This window comes from Triplophysa rosa, linkage group LG17, assembly GCF_024868665.1.
Source record: "Triplophysa rosa linkage group LG17, Trosa_1v2, whole genome shotgun sequence".
Lineage (NCBI taxonomy): Eukaryota > Metazoa > Chordata > Actinopteri > Cypriniformes > Nemacheilidae > Triplophysa > Triplophysa rosa.
The window spans coordinates 3,124,502-3,146,741 of NC_079906.1; the positions used below are offsets into that span (position 1 = coordinate 3,124,502).

Here is a 22,240-nt window from a genome sequence, read left to right on the forward strand (position 1 = left end):
TCAATCAGCTTTAAAAAAAATGTTTACAGTAATCTACTATCAATAAACAAAACATTTCAGGGAGTTCAATGCAATGTAGAAATGTGGAGCCTGTAGTTTTGTATCTCGTTTAAAATTAAAAAAGAGGATTTTACATTTTTTAGTAGGTGTACAGATGTAGACTCTTTCTGGTGTCCTTGTATACAATATATTGTCTGGAAGTTTTTATTTACTATGTATCAGCTTTACATGATAGAAGCTGAAACTGGAATTGAAATTTTGAAATTTATTTTTTTTGTGGCCATAATACTGAAGCTGAATGTATTTATATAATAACAGTGCATGTCTTTCCCCTAGACATTATAGTTATAGGCATTACTGTAACATGTTTTTTTATAATTTAGAGAAGTCCTAATACTCTACTATGGTAATTTAATGTTGTTTAAAACCCAAAGTTTTCTCATAAAAACCTTTTTGACTATGCAGCGACTTGTGGGAACAAAGGCTGGGAAGAGGGGAGACTGGTGAGATGCACCTTTAGCATGTTAACCAAAGGCCACAAGTCTAGGAGCAATGATACTTCTGACCTTGAGGAGATTTATTGATTTTTTTATTCGTCCAAACCAAAGAAAACCGAAACCTGCCCTTTGAATCATTGATAAGCACAAGGTTGCTGACTCTCTTGCTCTTACTCAGTCTAATACAAATGGAGCGCTGCATCTCTGCAGACACCCACACTTCCTGGACCTGAGGGCTACAATTTCACCTACTTCCATTCCACATCCACTTCCTCTCCTAAATGTGCAGGTCTGCTTTTCTCCACACTTTAGTGAGTCCCTGCTTTTGTGTATGTGTGTTTACAGTGGGGCACAAAAGTCTGAGACCACGTTAAAAACCTGGGTTTCATTAGAACATAAAATAACAAAAGATTTAGGGAATTTTATGCTTTTTTAACATGTTTTTTTAAGAAATATCAAGGCACAAAAGGTAAGATTTTCTTGCATTCGAACTCTCGATTCTCATGTCAAGCTGGGCTTACAAGGGTCAGTAAATGTTTTGTCTAACTGCATGCTGTAGTAAAAGAAACATGGGGCATTATACTAGCTACAAATAATTAATGATAGTTTTTCAATGAAACGTTTTGCTCATAGTCCTAATAATACTAAAATGTTATTACATTAGAATAATGCAACAAAGAAGCAACGGTATGTTTGTAAGATACCAAATAGATAATAAAACGCTAAAGTGAAACACATTAGACCCATAACAATATTAAAATTCACTATTAAGCATTCACATATGTAAATAATTGTTCAGTTTGTCCTTCCGGAAAACCAAGAAGCCATTTGCATAAGCACACACACATACACCCAAGACCACCGTGCGAAAATAAGCCCCTTAGGACATCTAACTCGACACTTCCTCTCAGAGAAACCACAAAAACAATCACACGCTCCCACTCAGAGACCAACTGACTATCAAGCTGTCATAAACCAGAACAAACACAAACATACTCTTACACATTAAACGAAGGCCAGACTAAATACTACCTTTTATTACATGCATCAACTAAGAGATCTGTTTCTGAGTTTTATTAGTAAGTGTTGCCTGCTTGCTAAGGCAAGAATATACAGCCGCTGAAAAAATTAAGAGACCATTTCAAAACACCATTTCAGTTTTTCTGAATTAACTATTTATAGGTATTTGTTTTGGTAAAATGTTCATGTTGGTTTCATTTTGTGAACTAGGAACAATATCTCTACCAAATTTCAAATAAAAATATTGTTTCTATTTGCATTTATTTGCAGAAAATGAAAACTGGAGAAACAGTTCAAAATAACAGAAAAGATGTTCTGTATTTTTCAGACTTCAAATTTTGCAAAGAAAACAAGTTCATATTCACTTTTAAGCAATACAACAGTAATCTTTGTACATGTATTAAGGAAAAGTAATAAAAAAAAGGTTTATCTGGAAACCTGGGTTTTTATCGCAGTTTTCATGCGTCTTGCCATGCTGTCAGGCTTTCACATTGCTGTTGGATGATTTTATGTCACTCCTGATGTTTGATTTTGTTGAAATTTAACACACAGTGGACTGGAATGACCACAATCTAGAAATGCTGATTTGAAATGAAAATTTGGAATCCTCTCTTAATTTTTTCGAGGCTGTATATTATATATTACAGAATATACATAACTCAGAAACAAATCCCTAACCCGAAGTATTACACATTGGCAAATAACTCATGACACATTGCTTGTGCTATGAATAATACCTCAAATCATGTGGCGTGTTATGACTTTTCTTAGCATCTGATTAAAGACTTGGACATGGGCTCTTGGGTCAGCAAGTAACCTTGTAACCACCCTGAACACCCTAGAAACTGCGTAACAATGTTCTAAAACCACTCTGTACGCCTATGCAAAAGCAATGCCAGAACAAACGATCAAAAACACCCTACTATCATGGTGCTGAGTTGGTACATGTAAGCACCACTCAATTTTCTGAAAATCTAAAAATGTCTAATAAACAAGCAAAATAAATGCTTAAAAATCTCTTCTCAAACAAAGAATTTTTGTAAATTTGTGCTAACTTTAACACAATGGTCTCCCTTTTAACGTACCCATCTATACGAGAAACGAGGTTTATAATAGATTAGGTGCATGTTAGTAATTAGTAGAGTTCTTGAAACAGACAAAGCACAGCTTTCCTTTAGCATTCTTTTTTCAACTTTACAAAAAAACCCCACTCATTCTGTCGGCACAATACATTCGCCCAGAGCTACAGTCCTTAATGAAAGCTTGGGAGAGCTGCGCAAGAAACTGAGAGCCGCTTACCTTTGATTCCAAATTTTGAGTTGCGTCCAAACTTCAGAATGACAAGCATCAAGATGAAGCCTGTGAATGTGACCGCAGCGATTCCCACGACCACATACACCTATGAGCAGAATGGAACGCTTTTAAATGCCAGTTACTGCTTTCAACGTTTCATCTTGAAAAACTGAAGTCTGCATCCTGAGCCTCCATAAACATATAAAGAACCTCATTCAAAAAGTAAGAATTGTCTATAATACACATCATAAAATACAATCTGGTTGTTCATCTTGTGGTCACAGGCAAACTGCGCAAAGATGTTTTACAGATTAACTGACTGATGCCCTGTTACGAAGTTACACACAATAGGGTACGTGTGGCCATGCTACATTTCAAATACAGTGAAAGGACATTTGTCTGTGTCCAGCAAGTGAATTTCAAGTTTGAAATGTAAAGGATTTCCATGTTTTATCCATGTACAGTAATAGCCTCCAAACGCTATGCAAGTTTCATGCATAAATATTCAAGATTTTCATCTGGTTTATGAATATAAAGTTTGTGATGAATCATGGCCATTTCCACAACTGCATGAGACTATACTGTATACACAGCAGCTGATGTAGGTAAACAGGTTGGCTAGTAGCCGTTACTTTTTATAAATGTAAAACTAATAAAATGCTGTTTGGCTCATCGGCATTCATGACTGGAATAATTCAGTTTCACTCACAGCAACTTTATCCTTAGGTTGTCCAAGAGGAGTGTCATCTGTACACAATAGAATAAACATTTAGATATACATTTATCAAATTACAAATCTGTCATCTATAATATATGTGCTTTTGTTCATACCTGTTGTGGGATCTCAACGAGAAAGACAAAAACAGAAGAAAAACTTTAGAATCAAGCAGCATTACCAATCAATGTAAATATCTGCAATTCAATTGGTTAAAGCAGAAGTGTGTCATTTTTACCTAAAAGACTTGCAAAAAGAATTATTTTTAAACAGTTTTTCTAAAAACTCAAATGTACAGTAGTTCTTCCCCCAAATCACACAATTTGTTGTGCACTTGGACTGGTCAGGATGCTTAAATGTACAAATCAATGTTTTGACAGTGTCATGGAGCCAGGGTATTTTACACTTTGGAAGACCAACCTACAAATAGCTTAGTTATAAATGACTCAGCGCAGTATGCTGTGACAGAAAAAAAGAATTTCAATATTTTAAAAAATTACACACTTCGGCTTTAATTGTGCGCATGCTTATAAAGAAGCTTACCGTAATACACTGGATCAGTAACCGATTCTGATTAACATAAAAAGAAAAATTAGGAATCTTTTCAGATATTATTTTCTTTTACTATTACATCATAGTAAAAGCATATTCATTTTGATTTTATTATTTCAACGTCAACTCACCATTCCACGGCTCATGCATGAAATGAGCAAAAATGTCCTTGCTGTCCTCTCCGTACACATTACTAGCCAGCAGTGTGTATTGTCCATTGTTGATGTGCGTTGGGCTGTCCAGCTGTAAGCAACCATGGTATTCGCCTTCTGAGTAATCGTGGATCATGGTTCGAATGAAGCGTCCCTCGTCCACTGGTTGACCATTTAACAACCAGCTAAGTTTCGGCTCTGGGTTGCCCGACACACTGAAGGGAATGCACCAGTGGTGGTCTGAGATAGCATCCATCAGCTTTCTAATTACAGGAGGAACTGCCATCCCAAATCAGGCACAGATCAGCAGACAAATCAAAGATAAAAAAACACAAGCATTAGTATCCTAAAATATTTATGGTGGCATTGAAAGTATGGTTATGTAGGCAATAAGGTAAAGATTTTTGGAACAGGTCAAATACACAAAGAACCTTCCAATTCTAAATAATCGCTTAGTAAGGTTTTATCTTGGAAAACATTAATTAAAGCAAAACATTTCAAGCACCACAAACAGTTTACTTAATTTGTTTTAAAACATTAAATAAGTGTTGTATAAAAAAGTTACATTTAATGCTTTCTATGACATTCATTTTATATTTTAGGATGTATAACTTTTTGTCAAGTAAAGCATAAAAGGCAGTGCTAAATATTTTGTCTAGTTTGGACGTTAATTTTAGGTATACATAGACTTTATTCCACAGAAAGTGGGACAATGTCTTTCTCTCTAAATAGAAGTATGTCTGAAATACCATGCTCATGTTTATTGTTGTAATTAAGACCCAATCAATAAAATTGTTGACTATTTGACCTAAAGGCTTAATACTGTAAAATTTAGGACATTTTAGGATTTAATTTGAAAGAAAAGAAATCAAGAATAGGGATCAAAGAAAGCTGATCATTTTTGGTCATATTGTGTGCATTAAAAGTGTTGATTAACTCATAAATATAACCTATGAACCAAGTTAGACTTTGACTAGATAGTACGTTTTAGTTTTTCAAAAAAAAGTCCCAAAATGTACACAACCTAAAGAAAAAAAACATCACATAGTGTAAAAAAGTTGTCACAGAACAAGAATATGTGAATAACTTAAATTTGACAAAAATGTCAGATAGAACCTTATAATTCTAAGGTGACAATATGCTCCTGTGGCTAGAGCATTGTGTTAGAAGCGCAAAGAGGTTGTGAGTTTGATTCGCAGGGAACAGACCTACTGATGAAATGTATAGTGTGACAAGCAGTTTTAAGCAAACAGTTCACATAAAGCAAAGAAAATAGACGGTTCATATTCCAACAAAGTATGAAAACTTACACAGTATGTCCAGATGCAGAGAGGCCTCAGACTCTCCCACCATGTTATCAGATGTGCAGGCTATTTTGCATCCATTGTCCAGGAAAGAGACATCCAGGAGCTTCAGCTCTGACATCTGACCCGAGCGTTTGAGCTGAGGGTGTGTGTTACAACAACATCAATTTCATTTCTATTTCAAGTGTCCTGTCCTGCTCCACAAATCAGTGTTTTAAAAACAAAATTTCTATTTCATGTGTTCCAAGAACCGCAAAGAAATTACATGTGATGTTATCACGCAAAATCTAAAGCAAATCTCACACTATTGACTTAAAACAAGAAGAAACTGTATTGAAACACATTTTACTTCCATAATATGATTAATTTCTTTTTTTTTAAATTGTTATTATTGGCCTTTTTGCCTTTAATTGCACAGAACAGTAGGAGTAGGACAGGAGACGAAGTAAGAGAGAGGGGTATGGGATCAGGAAAGGACTCGAACTTGGGTGACCAGAAGTGCAACTGCGGCACATTGTCAAAGCACTGCCACCAAGGCCATCGGCTCTGATGATATGATTAATTTCTGAGTGAAATAGAATGTTCAATGTGAACAAATGCGTGCCAGCACTTGAATTTATCTCCCAGGATTTGACTGGATTTAAAGGTGGGCTATGATAATAATGTTTACAGTTATTTTCCCTGCCTATATGGCTTTGGTTTGGTTACGTCAGAAAAAATAGTTATAGTTGTTAAAATTATGACAGTAAGCATTTTCAGACAATGCAATGAATTATAGGTAAATCTAAACTGTATTGATTTATGTCATGGCTCTGCTTCATTTAGTCATGTTTTTCTTGGTCCTGTAGCAGAGCCATGACAAAGTCTTTGGTTATGTGTGGAGAGAAACATCATATTGTCCTTTTGACAATAATATGCATTCTCTCCAGTGTCTTTCGTCTAACTCCGCCCCCTTGTTTCTCCGTTTGTGTTTCATCCCTCTCACCTGTCCCATCATTGTTTGAGTATTGTCACCTGGCCGTCACTCTCCCTGTGTCATCAACCCTTGTTAGTGTTCCTTTTTTAAACCCTGTGTATTCTTTGTCCTGTGTCGGTTCATTGTATCCAGTTCGTCGTGTTCTATGTTCCACGCTCGTGTCCCTGCATCTCTCGTGTCCCTGCATCTCTCGTGTTCCTACCTTGCCTTGTTCTGCATTGTCCGGTTCTTGTGAGTTTTGTTTGTTTATTGTTTTAGTTCCCGTTTTGCCCCCCCAGAGGGAAGTGTTTGGTTTTTCCTTTTGAAGAGTCTTTTTGTTATAGTGTTTTGTCACCCCATTGTGGGTTTTTGTTTTGTTCCTGTATGTTAATAAACCTTTTCTGTTAACCCCTGAACTGCTGCCTGCATTTGGGTTCTTCTCTTCCTCACCGGCGTGACAGATTTAGATTTTAATTTTGACAGGTTTGACTTTGCAGTAAATCATGCCATAATATCAAAAAATAATATAAAAAAACAAAACATATTTGTTAATCTAGCAGAATTATCTTTATCATTACAGGTAAAAAGATGATCTATACATGTTTCAAATGACCCAAAGACCCAAACAAAGTTATTCCTGCTATATTAATTTTAAGAGCTGTATTAAACCTAAACATTATTGTATCCCATACTTCCCTAGTCAGATCTTAATATTCAGATTGAATTCAGCATTACCTCGTATCGGGAATTTAGTTTGCAGGTGTTCCAGTTCAGACTGGGTGTGGGCGTTCCTGATGTATTGCATGTCAGCGTCACATTTAACTCTTCCAACATGGTGATCTTAGAGGGTCTGAGACTCACAGTGGGGAGAACTATAACAAAAACACACAACAAACCAGAAGATTTACTTGTGCTGACCAAGTATGTACTCCAGACAGTTGTATCTTCTAAAACATCTAAATAGCCTTAGAACAGGATAAAGTTACTTGAGCAGCAAACTCACAAGACTTGTTTTGTTTTGATAGTCAACATAAAATCTGACAGAAATGTATGTTTTTAATACAATTCATCTGTTTACTTTATTCTAAAGAGAAAGATGTAAAAATCGTATACCGCATGATAAATGCTATTAACATTTTAACAAAACAGCCAAGAAATGAATATGTTCTATGTGCCCACATTTTTACTATAAATACCTTTGGGAAATGTCCAACTTTATGAATGATCAAACTAAAACATTTGAGGTCTTATTTAGATGTCTCTCTCTCTCTCTCTCACTTTTTAATATGCAAATCTGGCTTAATCTTACCAAGATTACTTGTTTTGGTAGATTTATTTGACTTGTTTTAGCAATAGAACTTGAATTTATTATTTTGTGTTGGTCACACTTTACAATAAGGTCATATCTATATCAATTAATGCAAAAAAAAAATGTTTTAACAAGAATTAACAATGAACGATTATATTAATATGAACCTAGATTGATAAACAAATAGTTGGTCACTGGTAGAAATGTTAATGAATTGAACCTTATTATGAAGAATAATAACCCCTTTATATAGTATTTTCTTTCATTTAATATTTGATATTTTGCCTTAGAAATTGAATCAGTTTTCCCCATGCGTCACAGGAATGCCATTTTAGCCTGCTGAGTGTTAACAGCCAATTCAAGCAGTGTGGACGGTTCAGACTGCCTCTGTGTTGATGTCATCAGATAGCCAAGTTAGATTTGTATCTCTCTCTGCATCCAGACGGCCACAGTTGGGTGCTTATCACTGTGCTCCTGGCATCTCTTGCTACAGCAGAAAGCTGCAGGTCACTTTACCTATTTCATATGATTTACTGTCTGTTCGTATAAATTGCAAATTATCACAAAATCTCGCATGTAAATTTGGCACTCTAGATATTCTTCAGACTATGATAGATTGAAACAATTGACTGAAACAGCTCATTTTCTTTCATGACACAAAAATAGAAAACCGAGACAGTCTGTGGCCATAGGCCAGCAGACGCTCACAGCAGAATCTGACTTTAAATGTCCCAGTGTTTTTGCATTCCGGGGATCCCCCCCGTCTCACTCTATTTTTCCTTTTTCCTCCCTCTCTCTCTCTTGTTCTCTCTTCCTCCCTTGAGGCCCTTTGGCTGTGGTAATGCTTAAAATAGGCCTGGCTGGAGGTTGCTCTTTGGATCAATAATTATCCACGACTTAAGCCACAGCCATGAAGCTACAGCTTGGACGAGACCAATTTTAAAAAACAAAACTTCACTCCTAAATATTATATTGCCATGCATGCTTTGAGCATAATCAAGCATGGTTTACTTAAAATAAAAAATGAGTACAATCGTCACTCTGTGTTATTGAGTCAGTCTGAGATCAAGAAATAGAGAAAACTACTGAACCCAAATCCATAAGAAATGTAGCACTCTCTCCCATACTCTGTAAAGCTACCTAGTTCATAGTTAAGTTAAAAGAAGTAAAAATATATTCATTGCATTATAAAATATTTTTATGGCTTTATTTTACAAACATCCTCACTTCACAACATTTACAGTACTGTATGTTTCTGTTGTTTATATTTTCCTGAGGTCAACTTATAATGTTATTTATTAATGATCATATATTTTTTGCACTACAGACGTTTCAGCGGCAACAACATAAACAAACGTTATGTGGCCCAAAGTTAACTTCCGGTAGACCTCTGCAAAGAATCTATAACCGCTGAGGAGTTTTAATTTGATTTATTACAATTAATATACAAATAAAATATTAATATAAATTATTATGAATATATAATAAATATAAAATAAATTGTTATATTATAACCAACCACATAGATAAGTCTGTTTATTTTTCCACGCTCGTCTTTGTAAACAATGGGATCCTACTTTAATTACTTTTAATTATATTACCAAGTGTTCTTAATATAACTTAATTTTCATTTAAATGTTGACTTGAAATGGTACCCTGGCTTTCTACAGGCTCCCATTTAAAGCAAACTATTTTTTTTCTAAACTATATAAAGTTAAAACTTTCGAACAAATTAAACATTTGAACTTGACAACAGCAATAATAATAAAACCCACGGAGACAGGGCAAGACAAGTGTTGTTTTGACATGTAAATGTGGGCATTTATGTTTTAAAATGTATTAATCTTCCTCATGTCAGAATGTCATGGAAGTACAGAACAAGATGTATTTGCAGCTTAGTTTGAGCAAATGGACTTTTTTTCACTAGCAGGAAAGTTTTCTGTATGTTTTCATACAATGAACTCTTTTATCTTAAAAGATCAAGGAAAATGTGATTCTTCATGATATGTCCCCTTTAAACAGCAACAAAAATGTTCTTTTCCATTCATGGATAAAAAATGACAATAAAAGAAAGTATTCCTTTCTTTAATAATCAGTTTGTTCTTACCACAGTTGGGCAGTGTAAGCGTGGAAAGGGATCTCCTATTCCCTCCCTCCAGAACACACAGCAGCTCTTCCGCCTCCTCTCCTCTCCACTGCTTTAACCAGACATTTTCACATGAGCATTGCAAAGGGTTACCTGCTAGCAATCTGAAACACACAGAAATTTCTCAACCTCTAAAAAACACGTTCAAAATCATGCATGCACTAAAACACAACCCACTACATGTGTAGCCTGAAAGAACAATGTTGTATTATAACAGTATTAGTGATTGACAGATACAGCGGCCAGGCCAGTTAATCTCCATTTATTTGGCCTTTTGGAGATAATCGCTTTATAACCAGTCCTGCTTGGCTAATTAACAGCTTTCATTGTATTCGATTTCCAGTGTCAGCTTTCATTGTGTAAGTCACATAATTTTCAGAGAAGCCTTGCTAATGGATATTTTACATTTTCTCTTTACTGAATTTTTAAGTGACTTGGAATAAATATGTAAAATAAATATTTTATTTTAGCCACATTGTACATACATATTGCATACATATATATATGCATATGTATGTGATATATTATAATATACTGTATACTGTATATATAATATATTGTAATATATTATAATTTTTATATATTACTACAAATACGAGATTTACAAATTTAACAAAAGTCAAACTTTTTCTGTAAACTTCAACTGTATATTAGCATGAAAAAAGTCTCACAGATATGAGATGTTTAAATGCCGAAAAGTCCTCCACGACAGATATGACAGATTGTTTTCCTTGAGATTTCTGTAAGGAACCATACCACATTTAGTATTCATACAAAGCATACAACATACAACTGTCATGAAATACGTGGTGGAGAACCCAAATGCAGGCAGGCAGTGATTAAGGGGTTAACACAAAAGACTTTATTTTAACAAACACAAAACAAGGACCCGCGATGGGGTAAAACAGCAACAAGAAATAATAAACAAGCACAGAACGAAGACTGACTAAACACTAGACTGAATAATCACTTGACAAACTAAACTAAACTAAACTAAACTAAACTAAACTAAACTAAACACTTACTAGCCGATGACATAGCTACAACAGGAACAGGCAATAACGCTAACGCTGGACGAGAACAAAACAACTGAAGACAGCACATAGCACACGCAATGACCGACACAGGACAATGAAACATGAGGGTATTAAATAGGGAAGACAGACAAAGGATAACGACACGGGGCAGGTGTGGGTAATTAAACACTCAGGGAAAGATAACGAGGAAACGAGATGGCGGGAACAGAGACGAGACACTGGAGAGAACGTATATTATTGTCAAAAGGACAACAATATGTTTCTCTCCACACATAACCAAAGACTTTGTCATGGCTCTGCTACAGGACCAAGAAAAACATGACTAAATGAAGCAGAGCCATGACAACAACTTGCCAATAACTCATGCGCTAATTCACTTCCAAACTCTTCAGCAAATGTTCCACATACATTATATTGTAGAATGTGTAATTCTGTGCCACAGAAGACATTTCTAAACAGTTCAAATATGCTGATCAATACAACTGCAAAATGTATTCATAAACCATAACAAAGCACTCACAGATACTGAAGTTTCTGGTTGTTCTCAAAGGCCTCCCGGTAAATATATGTGAGCCTTGTGTTTGTTACTGTTCTGTAGAACAACACGACATTGATGTTACAATTTGCAACATTACTAAAATAATTATCTGAATGACAGTTCAACCATTTTTTTTAGTACTCACAGGTTTCTCAGGTTGTGGTATAAGATGAGATCCTTTTCATTAATAGAAGTAAAATTGCTTTGATTTGCAATGTATCTGTATATCATAAAAAAACATGCTCACTCTTATTTCCCAGATAAATTGTAATACAAAATACACTTTTCTGATCATGGCAAGCAATAAATATCATAACTGATTCATGACTAATACACGGCAAGGCAAATATTCTCAAAATTATCCGAAAAGATATTCTGTTGTACCTGACCTTGTAATGTATTGTATTTAAGGAACATTTTGGAATAGACCTCATTCTACATGCAACTAACTAACACAACCTCTTCAAATTAATGCAAATTCTTTCAATGAGAGTGACAAAACCAGATATTTTGGGTCCTATCTAACACATAATGACAACACTCTTATTTATTTGTGTGCAACAAATAACACAAGAACCACTGCAGTAGAGTATAATCATTTTAACCGAATCTCTAAAATATGCCTATTTTAAGAAGATAGACATGTCACTGCTTGGATACACTTATAAAACTAATGCTTGGATATAAAAGATTACTGTGGAACAAGTGCAATAAATCACAAATGTAAAGCAAAGTTATGACATGTAATTCATTGAATGACCGTTTTATATCTAGTTTTTTAAACTTAATCTACTGACTAAAAGGAACACTTAAAGACAAATCATTTGTGATTCTGTATAAACCCCCTGGCATGCAGCTCCTTGGTCTTTTATAAAGGGTCTTCATCTCAACTTACATGTCCGTGATGTTCTCCATCTCTGCCTCGGATTGCAGCATGGGAAAAGCCTTGATACTACGCTCCAAGTCCACGCAGGAGATCCGCACGCCACTGCACGTGCAGAGCTCGGGGCAAGCGGCTCCGGGCCTCCAAAGCGCGAGCAGCACCGGAACCCAACCGAACCCCCACCACAGCAGGCTCATCTCCGGGTCCTCGCCGCCAGATTTAAGACTCCTGGATGCGCGAAGGCAGTGCAAAAACGCGCGCTCGCGTCTGGAGCGTCCGAGCGCGAGACACGCAGAAAAGATCTGGAACGCGTAGGCGATCTAGTCTCACGCGTATCTTTGGGTAAAGTGTCACTGTTTTTCTGGCCTTTGTTTGCCTGTACCTAGAATGAGATGCGTTAACTGCAGCGTCTGATGCGGCGCAATAAGAGCAGGAGACGCGCTCGTGAGAAATGTAAGCGCTGGAGTGAGTGCGCGCAGAGCCGGATGATGCGCAGCGCATCAGAGGGGAGGAGACGATAAGAGAGGGCGAAAAGACCATCAAAACACCTTATTGATTATTGACAACATCCCGATGCCCCACACAGACTTTAAGACTTTGATTTACACGCTGCTGTACGAATTTATCGAGAGCAATGCATATGGAATGTCATACGTTACCGTGCATCACTTTATTAAATTATTCCTAGTACCAGTTTAGGTCAGGGCAATTGTTTTCTAATGTTTCTCAGATTGGGTTAATGACAGCCACCAACTACCCACTACCCCAAAAGCTGGCAGATGTGCTGTAGACCACACACAGCAGCAGTTTGCGCACAAGCATCAATCTCGTCACGCCAGACTAGACGCGTGATGCCAGAATATAAATCAAAGACAAACCAGACATAATCGTGTGCGCGCAATGGGGTACAGTGAAGGTTGCCTTGCCTTTGCACTGTTATCTAGTTAGCCTATTTAGTCTATCTTTAGACTATGACATATGGCATAAACCATAATGCTAAAACTATGCAGTGCCTTGAACCTAAATGCACGAATGTGAGCTAATAACAGTGCATTAGTAAACATTAAATGAGTGATTTATTGCAAATCCTCTCCTGAGTCCTGACAGCGCTGTAGTGATCCTGCATGCAGTAAGAGCGCCGCACGGAGGGGGGCGTCATTGGGCCAAAACCATAGTTTGAAAATCTTTAATACAATTTTATAATCAAAAGCTTATTAAAAATAATAAATAAAAATTTGAACTTTTGTTTAGCATTTTAACCTTTTCAATGACACTGTTCATTCAGTGGAACATTTAAATTTACTTATCTATTTATGACAAACTATATATCACTAGAAATGTCTTTATAATTCAAATTTGAACAGTTTATAACAATATAAATTATGTAGAAAAACTTAAAGTAAATAACTATTTGTCCAAGAGACCAGCCTTGGGCCTGTATTTCAAAGCATTCAAGAATTACAACCATTTAAGTTTGGATTGTGAATTTTCATGTGTATTCTCATACATTCAGTGATAGTTAGAAGGGTAAATGAGTATAAAGTGAGTAAAATGAAAATCACGTGATTACATGTCAAGCGCTCACCCTCCAACAGACACAATCATTTAAATAAGTGAATAGATTAAGAAAACGTTCTGGGGTGCAGAACAATAAAATACAAAGGTAAAATGAAAATCAATGTGTTAAAATGAGGACAGCAATGTCCATCAGTTCACCCAAGAATATAAATTGTATTCACCCTCATGTCATTCCTCAAGTAGTCTATATGACTTTGTGCCTGCACAATGGAAGTCATTGGGTGAACTATACAAATATTATACTTTCGTTTTGACGTGTCTCCATCACTCAAAACATTACAAAGTTGTTGATTGTGAATGGTAGTTCGATTTATATTCTAGAGAGATTTTTAGATTGTTAAACACAAGCTTGTTGGGCTCTTCATCCTCTGTCAATGCAGATGAGTAGTGCACAGTCAAATCAAATATCAGAAAGAAGAGTATATTTCAAATGAAAATAATGATGCACATAAAATTAAATAAATAATTTAGCTAATTATTATTATTGTTTTGTATCTGCTCATAAAAAGACTTTACATTTTTAATAGTTTCAAGTTGTTTATTTTTAGTAGCTTTTAACCAGTCTTTCAAAGTATTGTATAAATTGGTTATTAGCTAACTTTAATCCAAGTGATGGGCCCTTAACCCAAAAATAAAAATTCTGTCATCATTTATTCGCACTAATGATGTTCAAAACCTGTATATACCTGTATATAGACTCTTTCTTCTATGGAATACAAAAGATATTTTGAGAATTGTTTCAGTGTGTCAATATAATAGACTGGGGGACAGTGCCGGGGGATCCGGGACCCCCATAAGGCATTACCCCTATAAGAGATTAAAAATAGACTTACAGGGATCCTTCAGGTATTTTTTAATAATAATAATAATTACAAATGTAAAATTTGTGCAAATTGTGAATTAATTATTTGCAATAAGTCTTTTAAGTGACTTTCATGTCTCTTTAAAAACGTAAGTGCTTTATATAATTTACGCACCTCTCTAAAGGTAGTTCGGGCAACAACAACAAAAAGAATGCTAAGAAATCCCCACTTGGATTCAGAATTAGAAGGTTATATACTCATTTGGGGGGGGTAATTTTCTGTCTCTCTCTCTTTCTACTGTATTTATCCAATACAGAACACAGGGTCCTTCTTATATTTTCTCTATTCCAATCAGAAATTGGTGGGTGGAGTTTGTGTAAGGTGTAAATAGACATTCCAATAATATATTTAGAATTGTTTTACATATTTTTTTTAAACTATTTTAAAATAGGTTTTAAGATTTTTGGGACACCCAATTAGACATAATTAATTGAGCACTGGTGCGGGTCTGGGGGATAATGTTGTTTGGTTACCAACAACAATCTTCAAAATATCTCCATCTGTACACCGAAGAGGAAAAAAAATCATTCAGGTTTAAAATGGCACGAGGCAAAAACAAAAAAAGATTTTTGGATGAACAATCCCTTTAACTTTAGTAACCATAGTTTTCTGTTACTACTAAGATACAATTCTCATTTAATATGTACTGTGAGGCATATTTACAATTATCAAATCATCTCAAGTAGGCCTACTAGATGACTTTTACTATATAGGCGTAGTCCTCATATCCATCACCATGAAAATATGTGTTAAAAACCAAAGAAAGCAGACTGTAGTCTTTAAAAAGAGCAATCCTTTCTTGGCAAATCACGATATAGATGAATTATTTTGATGTCCGTTCCTTGTTAAACACGCCACACTTTTCTGTTTTTGCAGCGCTCATATTTTTGATGTCAAGGAAGCAGTGATCTGAATGCCGCACTGCAAGCTCGCGCCATCTATTGGATTTTATTTGTATTGCATCAAATTTTATTTAATCAAAACCCTAACTCGAACGCAACCAGTGCTCGAATTGAATCAAGTCTAATGGGGTTCCGCACCATAAGACTTTTTTTGGTGGGGGTGGGGGTTAGTCTCGCAATATACAGTTTATACAAAATACAGAATATATTTTATCATAATATGCATAACTATTTACTATTCAGGGCTCAACACTAAGGATTTTTTCTACTGGCCCAGTCGGGCAAGTGATTCCAATTTTTACTGAACTTTATAGTCTTCACTGTATTAAATATAATATTGATTTAACCTTACTAAAGTTATAATTTAATCAGTGAAGAGCAGTGAGTGTTTTTTGTATTCGTTCTTTGTTGTTTGATGAACAAAACTGAGACGTTTATTATGCTGCTGCCCCTTTAAGAGAAGCACGGATCTAATATAATGTAACATACGCGTTTTGTTTCCACATGCATGCGTTTTGTTCCCGTTAGACATAATTGATTACTTTTTAAAAGTATACTAGTATAATATTGGCATTTTTACATAATTTTGTGTCGATATGTCATATTAAGAGTAAAAAGACGTGAAAGAGAACTCAATTTAGTATTTTGCGTGTTGTCTGATGCGCCATTGCGGCTGCGCACGTATATTAAACAGCACGCGAGAACCGAATCCAGTCCTCTTTTGCATCTTCTTGGGAATATTTAAATAGGCAAGTCTTAAAAACGTACAAATTATAAATTTCCATGACGATACAGCACTGGCCCGATCGGGCAAGTGACAGTTCTCTCAACTGTCCCGAGGATCTCCCATCGTGCAGTCCTTTATGTCGAGCCCTGCTATTTATTAAAAACAGGCTTACATAAAAGAACAGGCTTCTTTTACTGTATTTTGGATCAAATCAATGCAGGCTTGGTGAACAGAAATGACTTTTGAACAGTAGTGTACGTCCAACAGAATAATTCTAGCATTATTTACCAATGTAGTATTTTACTATTTTCCCTAAAAACAACTGGATGATTGACACTTTGTGATAATAATGTTTGTTCCAAAAAACTTGTTTAAATGCAATAAACTAGTTTATTAGATATTCAAAATATAAATTGTGACAAGACCGGCTGTTAGTCTGTGTTAGTGTTGTGGGGATTTTTCAACGATTTCAGTGCAGTTTACATAGTCCAGTAGGTGGCGGCAAGGGACTGTTATGAGTGAGTGCTTTATTCAGGAACTAATTGTGGCTATTAATATGTCAATCATAGCTATTTCAAGAGTGAATCCCGCATTTATATGCTGATGTAATTCCCGAAACTTTGCAGCGTGTATGTGGCAGTTGGTCTTAGCAGCATGAAAAACAAGTTTTATACAATTCTGAATGGATTAATTTATATATAGCACAGAAACTGCACAACGAGCACTCCCTTTATAATGACTAAAAAGCTGTCACTCATCTTCATCGAGATCTCTAGCACCCCAGAACCAGGCCTAATAATAATTTACGCAAGGAATACAAAAGCCCCGACATGGAGTTGATAAATATAGTGGATAGATGTATATAGAGAGAAAATTACCCTTCAAAAAAGTTAGAAGCTTCCTCTTCCCGACTGCGAGTGGATGTTTATTATTCTCCAATTTTTAGCTGAATTAAGTTAACTTCACCGGAGCGACGCTAATCAAGCAGTCATGTCAACATTTCCTGCGTTAGCGGTCTTTAGACGTGGGGCGGGGCGTTTAAAATTTAAAGAGATATGACAACTAGCCCATAAACAAACTTAAAATAAATTATTGTAAATAATTAATTCACGAAATTTACCATATCCATTGCATGAATTTAATCACATTTGTCATTATCATTTTTACTCAAATAAAAATATCCGAGGGACCACCCTAAGTCTATTTTTTACTTCTTATGGGGGATCCCGGATCCCCCCAGCCCCCCTTCAATTCGAGCACTGAACGCAACGATATTCAATACATTTAAAACAAGAGAACAAGTAGGAATGGGTAACACATGATATAACGACTAAAAATATTAAGAAACATTGCAGATTAGAGTATTGCAGATTTACAGTATGTGAAATGTCTGATCTATTTAGCCATAAGGATGAAGGGCACAGAGAAAAGAAAGTTCAGAGATGAAGAGAACATGTAGGACTGGCCACTCAGTATATTGTAACTTATTAGTCATCAGAACTAGATACTGTTTTTTCTTTTATATTTTTTATTTGCAATTAATGTGTCATCACTGTAAATGTAACCTGATAAAGTTACAGGTATTGAGAAAACACGATGTGCTTAAACTAACAACAGTTATAATCTTTCATGTCTTTATTGAGCACACCCCATTAAATATTCAAAGTGCTATGGAAAGGTAAGTGAACTTTTTAAGTGATGATCATGTTGTTGTTGTTATTACCTGGGCGATCCACAACTGTTTTTATGCTTTGTGATAGTTGTTCATTAGTCTCATGTCTGTCCTGAGATATTAAACTGCCTTCAGAAAAATATTTCACATTCTTTGCTTTTCCAGCACCTTCTGCTGCATCTCAATTTAGAGGCTGCATCCTTCGAAAGCCACATTCAAAGATCAATAAAGTGACAAAGGCTGCCCCAGCCTGCTGGTTTCGGACATACAATTCATGACTCATACTGAATTTGACCAATTATGTAGTGTGGAAGTAGGCGTTTCAGACGCAGGGCTGGTGACGCTGGTGTTCTTCTGAAGTCATGTTTAATCATGCAAATGTCTGTGAGATCTCGTGCCACTGTAAAATTGTTAATACAATCAGCAGGTGTGTAAGCCCACCGAGTGGTTTAGTGTGGGCATTCTGACGATTACAATGTTAAAAATCAGTTCAAAATGCCCTTGTGACTGTGGTCTCCCACTGTTTTAAAATTGGTTGATCTGAAAAACATCCAGTGTGTCCCGGGTAGGGCTGTGTATTGGCAAGTGCCTCCCGATATGATACATATCACGATACAATATATTGCTATGTATTTCGATACGATACACATTTGCGATATATTGCAATACTTTAAATAGAAAATGTAAAAAGTAGAGCTAGAAATACAACATGCTGTGCACCTCCGGGAGTTTTCTGTAATGATAAGTGTAAAAACATCCCTTACCTCTGTAGAGTGGCCATGATGTGCGATGCATGGACCTTTAGATCAGAGGTTTGGGTTCTCAAACTGTGGATTGTGCCCCTCATGTGGGTAGCACATGGGAATAAGGTGGCTCACGCAAGTCACTTGGCTGTTGTGGTGCATTACAGTTAAAACAATGAACATGGGCAGTATAAAACCTCTGGTTCATCTGTGCTGTAAATGTCACATCCGTGAAAGCACAATAAATGTCATTGTTACTTTTCTTAATAAACTTTTTGTCTAATGCACTGCAGTAGCCAAGTGACTTGTGTCATAACTTGCGAAGCCTACAAACAGCATTATTTTATATAACTCATTACTCCATTACTTATTTTGAAAACCAAAGCACACCCACACATCAGCTCTGAGAGCTCCAAGCGTTCTTATATTTTTCGCCATTCTCGCTTACTTTTGGCTGTATGTATATGACATGATTTAAAAAAAAATATCGATAGTAGAGGTATCACTATCGATACACTACCAAAAAAAAAATATTGCGATAGTTACATGTATCGATATTTTTGCACAGCCCTAATCCCAGGGCTATGGGACCGAAGCTGTACCTACGCATGCCTATTTTGGATCAGTAAGCAACCACCTGGCATAGCTCTAGCAATGCCCTGTGCAAGCCAAGGACCCACAACTTCTTAGGATTGTGGCAATAAGTTTTATCTGGGCAGGCACCCCTCACATTTTCCAAAGAAATCCATTGAAACAATGCTACAAATTAAAGAAATAAATTGTTTATTATAAACACAGAACATATTAAAATATAACAAGTAACAAAAAAACTTTACGCAACATAATGAAAAAATAGAATACAATATTTTAACCAAAAATTGTACAAGGTGCATTTTTGAGAAAGTAAGCGGAAGATCCTAGGATTGAAACCAGTGAATCATAAGAAACACTGCCAGAGTGGAGAAAATAAAACCACTTAAAGTCTCTTCTTTTTCACTTTTCTCTGCAGCTCATAGCATTCATTTTCAGTAAGCAGATCGGCACGCAACACAACTCCTCTGCCCATCTGATCCACTTTCACACTCATCATACAGCACATGTCCACCAGTTCTTTCTGACAATGCAGTATTCCATTGTCCACTTCACTGCGTCTCGCTGGATCTTTCCTCAGCGCTCTGGCCACTGTTGCTGAAAAGCCTATCAGGTTAGCAAGCATGGCATCGCACAAATCCACATCCAGGTACCCAGTTCCATCAGATATGGTGGCCCCTAATTTCCATTCGCCTCCACTACTGCGCAAGTTTCCCACCAGCGTGACGATAAAGGCTTGGAGTCGTAAAACTTGAATGTCAGCAGGCGGCCAAGAGCCAGCCTGTATTGTGCAAAGGTACCTGGGTATAGGAGGAACAGCTTTTTGCTCACAATTAGAAGATTCTGTTCTGTTTGTAGAGCTACTTGCAATATATTTGGATTCATTCACACCAGACGTAGAGGGAATTTCATGTATAGACCTCTTGTGGTGACTGCTGATGTCAGTGGAAGTTTTGGCAAATTTTGTGTGGATCAATCCTCCACTTTTCACCCGGTTGATGTGACTTTGCATATTTGGCAAGTTTGAAGCAGGAAAGGTCTGTTGCGCAATTTCAGTGTGAGCCCCTGTGCTGGGTAAGACTTCTGAATCTATGGGGCACATCACACTGTCCAGCTCTTCTAATGGGATGTCATCAAAGTCCTCAAGAATATCATCCGCCATATTGCTATCAACGTTTTGTGGAACATCATCAAAATGGTCTGGAATACTGTTGAAGTCATCATCTGGAATTTCAACCACATCCCAATTGTTTTCACTGGAAATGGGTGTTATCTGAGGCTGGGGAATTGGCTGCCGTTGTGACTGATAGTGGGGAAAAGATGATCTGGTAGAAGCTTGTGAAGTCAAGCTGTGATAACCACTGTCAGCCACTTGAAGATCTACCACAGCCTCCACACTGGCCAAGAGCTCCTGGTCATCTGGTTCCTCAGCCTGTGGATGGTTTTCCTCAGGCAGACCCAATACTTCACTAAGCAATCTGCCTTGAGAATATATTTCCAAGAGCTGTTCCACCTCCCCTCCTAACACCTTAACATTCTCTGCCTTCAACAGCAACACTCCAAGACGGACAACAATTGGCCCAACCAACTGTAGCTTTGTGCCGGGTGGCAGGTTGGCTCTTAAAGCTGGGATAGGCTGGTATTCCATACCCTCCAAATTCTGCACTCCATCTGTAAGTTGCAGCATTAACATGCGCGTAGGCTTGGCCTCCCAAGGCCTTTGAGTTTCCTGCGTAAAGGCTGAGACTTGTTCGTTGGAGCGGTCAGTGCCCCGGATATGCTGCAGTTGAGAGTATGCAGGCTGGCTGATGTCCAATAAGGAGTCCATTTGAATACAGTAGCAGCTGTTCAGTTCTGTCTTCTGTGCATCAGAAAGGCCTGCGGGGAGCACAGGATGGGCCAAGTCCCTCAGGTCAGTTAAAAGCCACTGCTCCAAAACACGTTGGTTCAGCAGCGATTGAGGCATGGCTTCTCCGCTGGCCTCTTCCTTCACCCAGTTTAGACAAGCATCCAGCCAGGCAGGTGGGACCAAGATGTGCCATTGAGAGCTCAGCCATCCCTTGGTAACCTGGACTTCACTTTCTGTGTACATCTTCTCACTGACACAAACACAGGGGTTTCATCTGTTAAATAGAAAGACAGACTTGTTGATTTATAAATTAAAAACAATTTAATTTGCCTTTTTAAATATAGGCCTTGTTTTAATTGCATGCATTTCAAATGGTAAACATTAGATAATGATTTTATAGAAAACTTATATAATAATATAGTAAATAAAAATACTTTAATAAGAAATACTAAATAACATGAGCTACATAAATGAAATGGAACAAAATAATTTTGTACAGCGTATTTTACTATTTATTTGCCGGTTAATTACGATAAATTACTTACCAAAAAGGTAATGAGTAATTCCACTTATATTTTAGTGCAGGCTGCATTCATTGTAGTTTTAGAGGGCCAACATATTACACGCTGCTCGCTGATATCGGTGTATTGTTATCATAATTTAGGCAACGTTGTGTTTGCGGTTCAACTGGAGCGAGTGATTATTAAGATCTATAGTATTTCGTTTTACGCAGAAAGTAGCACACAACCGTATCCTTACTGAGAGATCATCTAGGCTGTGTTGTAGTTGGTTATAAAAACTGACTGGCGTTACTTTTGGCCAATGACTCTGCTTTAGTATTTGATAGGCTGTTATTTAGACCAATCATAACGCGTCTTGTTAGTGGAGGGAGGCGCTTTCATTGGTCAAAAAAA

The 22,240-nt window shown here is 36.7% G+C and overlaps 2 protein-coding genes across 4 annotated transcripts in view; both read right to left on the reverse strand.

Moving 5' to 3' along the window:
• Window positions 1-12,872, reverse strand: part of ntrk2a (neurotrophic tyrosine kinase, receptor, type 2a) — a 38,253-nt gene extending 25,381 nt beyond the window's left edge. The window contains exons 1-12 of one of the 2 annotated variants that reach the window (XM_057356669.1): window positions 12,414-12,872; window positions 11,664-11,738; window positions 11,501-11,572; window positions 10,615-10,683; window positions 9,905-10,047; window positions 7,224-7,360; window positions 5,540-5,672; window positions 4,209-4,508; window positions 4,069-4,095; window positions 3,642-3,653; window positions 3,520-3,557; window positions 2,817-2,916 (exon numbers count right to left, since the gene is read on the reverse strand). In XM_057356669.1, coding sequence (XP_057212652.1) covers window positions 2,817-2,916; window positions 3,520-3,557; window positions 3,642-3,653; window positions 4,069-4,095; window positions 4,209-4,508; window positions 5,540-5,672; window positions 7,224-7,360; window positions 9,905-10,047; window positions 10,615-10,683; window positions 11,501-11,572; window positions 11,664-11,738; window positions 12,414-12,598 — 1,291 coding nt within the window. In that variant the 5' untranslated portion in view covers window positions 12,599-12,872. The remainder of the gene's footprint in view (window positions 1-2,816; window positions 2,917-3,519; window positions 3,558-3,641; window positions 3,654-4,068; window positions 4,096-4,208; window positions 4,509-5,539; window positions 5,673-7,223; window positions 7,361-9,904; window positions 10,048-10,614; window positions 10,684-11,500; window positions 11,573-11,663; window positions 11,739-12,413) is intronic. The other variant, XM_057356670.1, reaches the window with a different exon arrangement.
• A 6,828-nt stretch (window positions 12,873-19,700) lies between these two features.
• Window positions 19,701-22,085, reverse strand: rmi1 (RMI1, RecQ mediated genome instability 1, homolog (S. cerevisiae)). 2 transcript variants are annotated; one of them, XM_057357175.1, is made up of 2 exons: window positions 21,872-22,085; window positions 19,701-21,576 (listed from the first exon to the last, which is right to left on the reverse strand). In XM_057357175.1, the coding sequence occupies exons 1-2, from the start codon at window positions 21,916-21,918 to the stop codon at window positions 19,863-19,865; spliced, it is 1,761 nt and encodes a 586-aa protein (XP_057213158.1). In that variant the 5' UTR covers window positions 21,919-22,085; the 3' UTR covers window positions 19,701-19,862. The 2 variants fall into 2 exon arrangements, with proteins under 2 accessions (XP_057213158.1, XP_057213159.1); XM_057357176.1 differs by having other exon boundaries at window positions 19,701-21,600.
• Window positions 22,086-22,240: the final 155 nt, after the last annotated feature.

Coding starts and splice junctions, on each gene's coding strand:
- rmi1 (XM_057357175.1), bottom strand. CDS start 21,918: ATGCAGCCTGCACTAAAATATAAGTGGAATTACTCATTACCTTTTTG. Junction 21,577..21,871: donor AATTACTCATTACCTTTTTG/GTAAGTAATTTA, acceptor TGTTTGTGTCAG/TGAGAAGATGTACACAGAAA.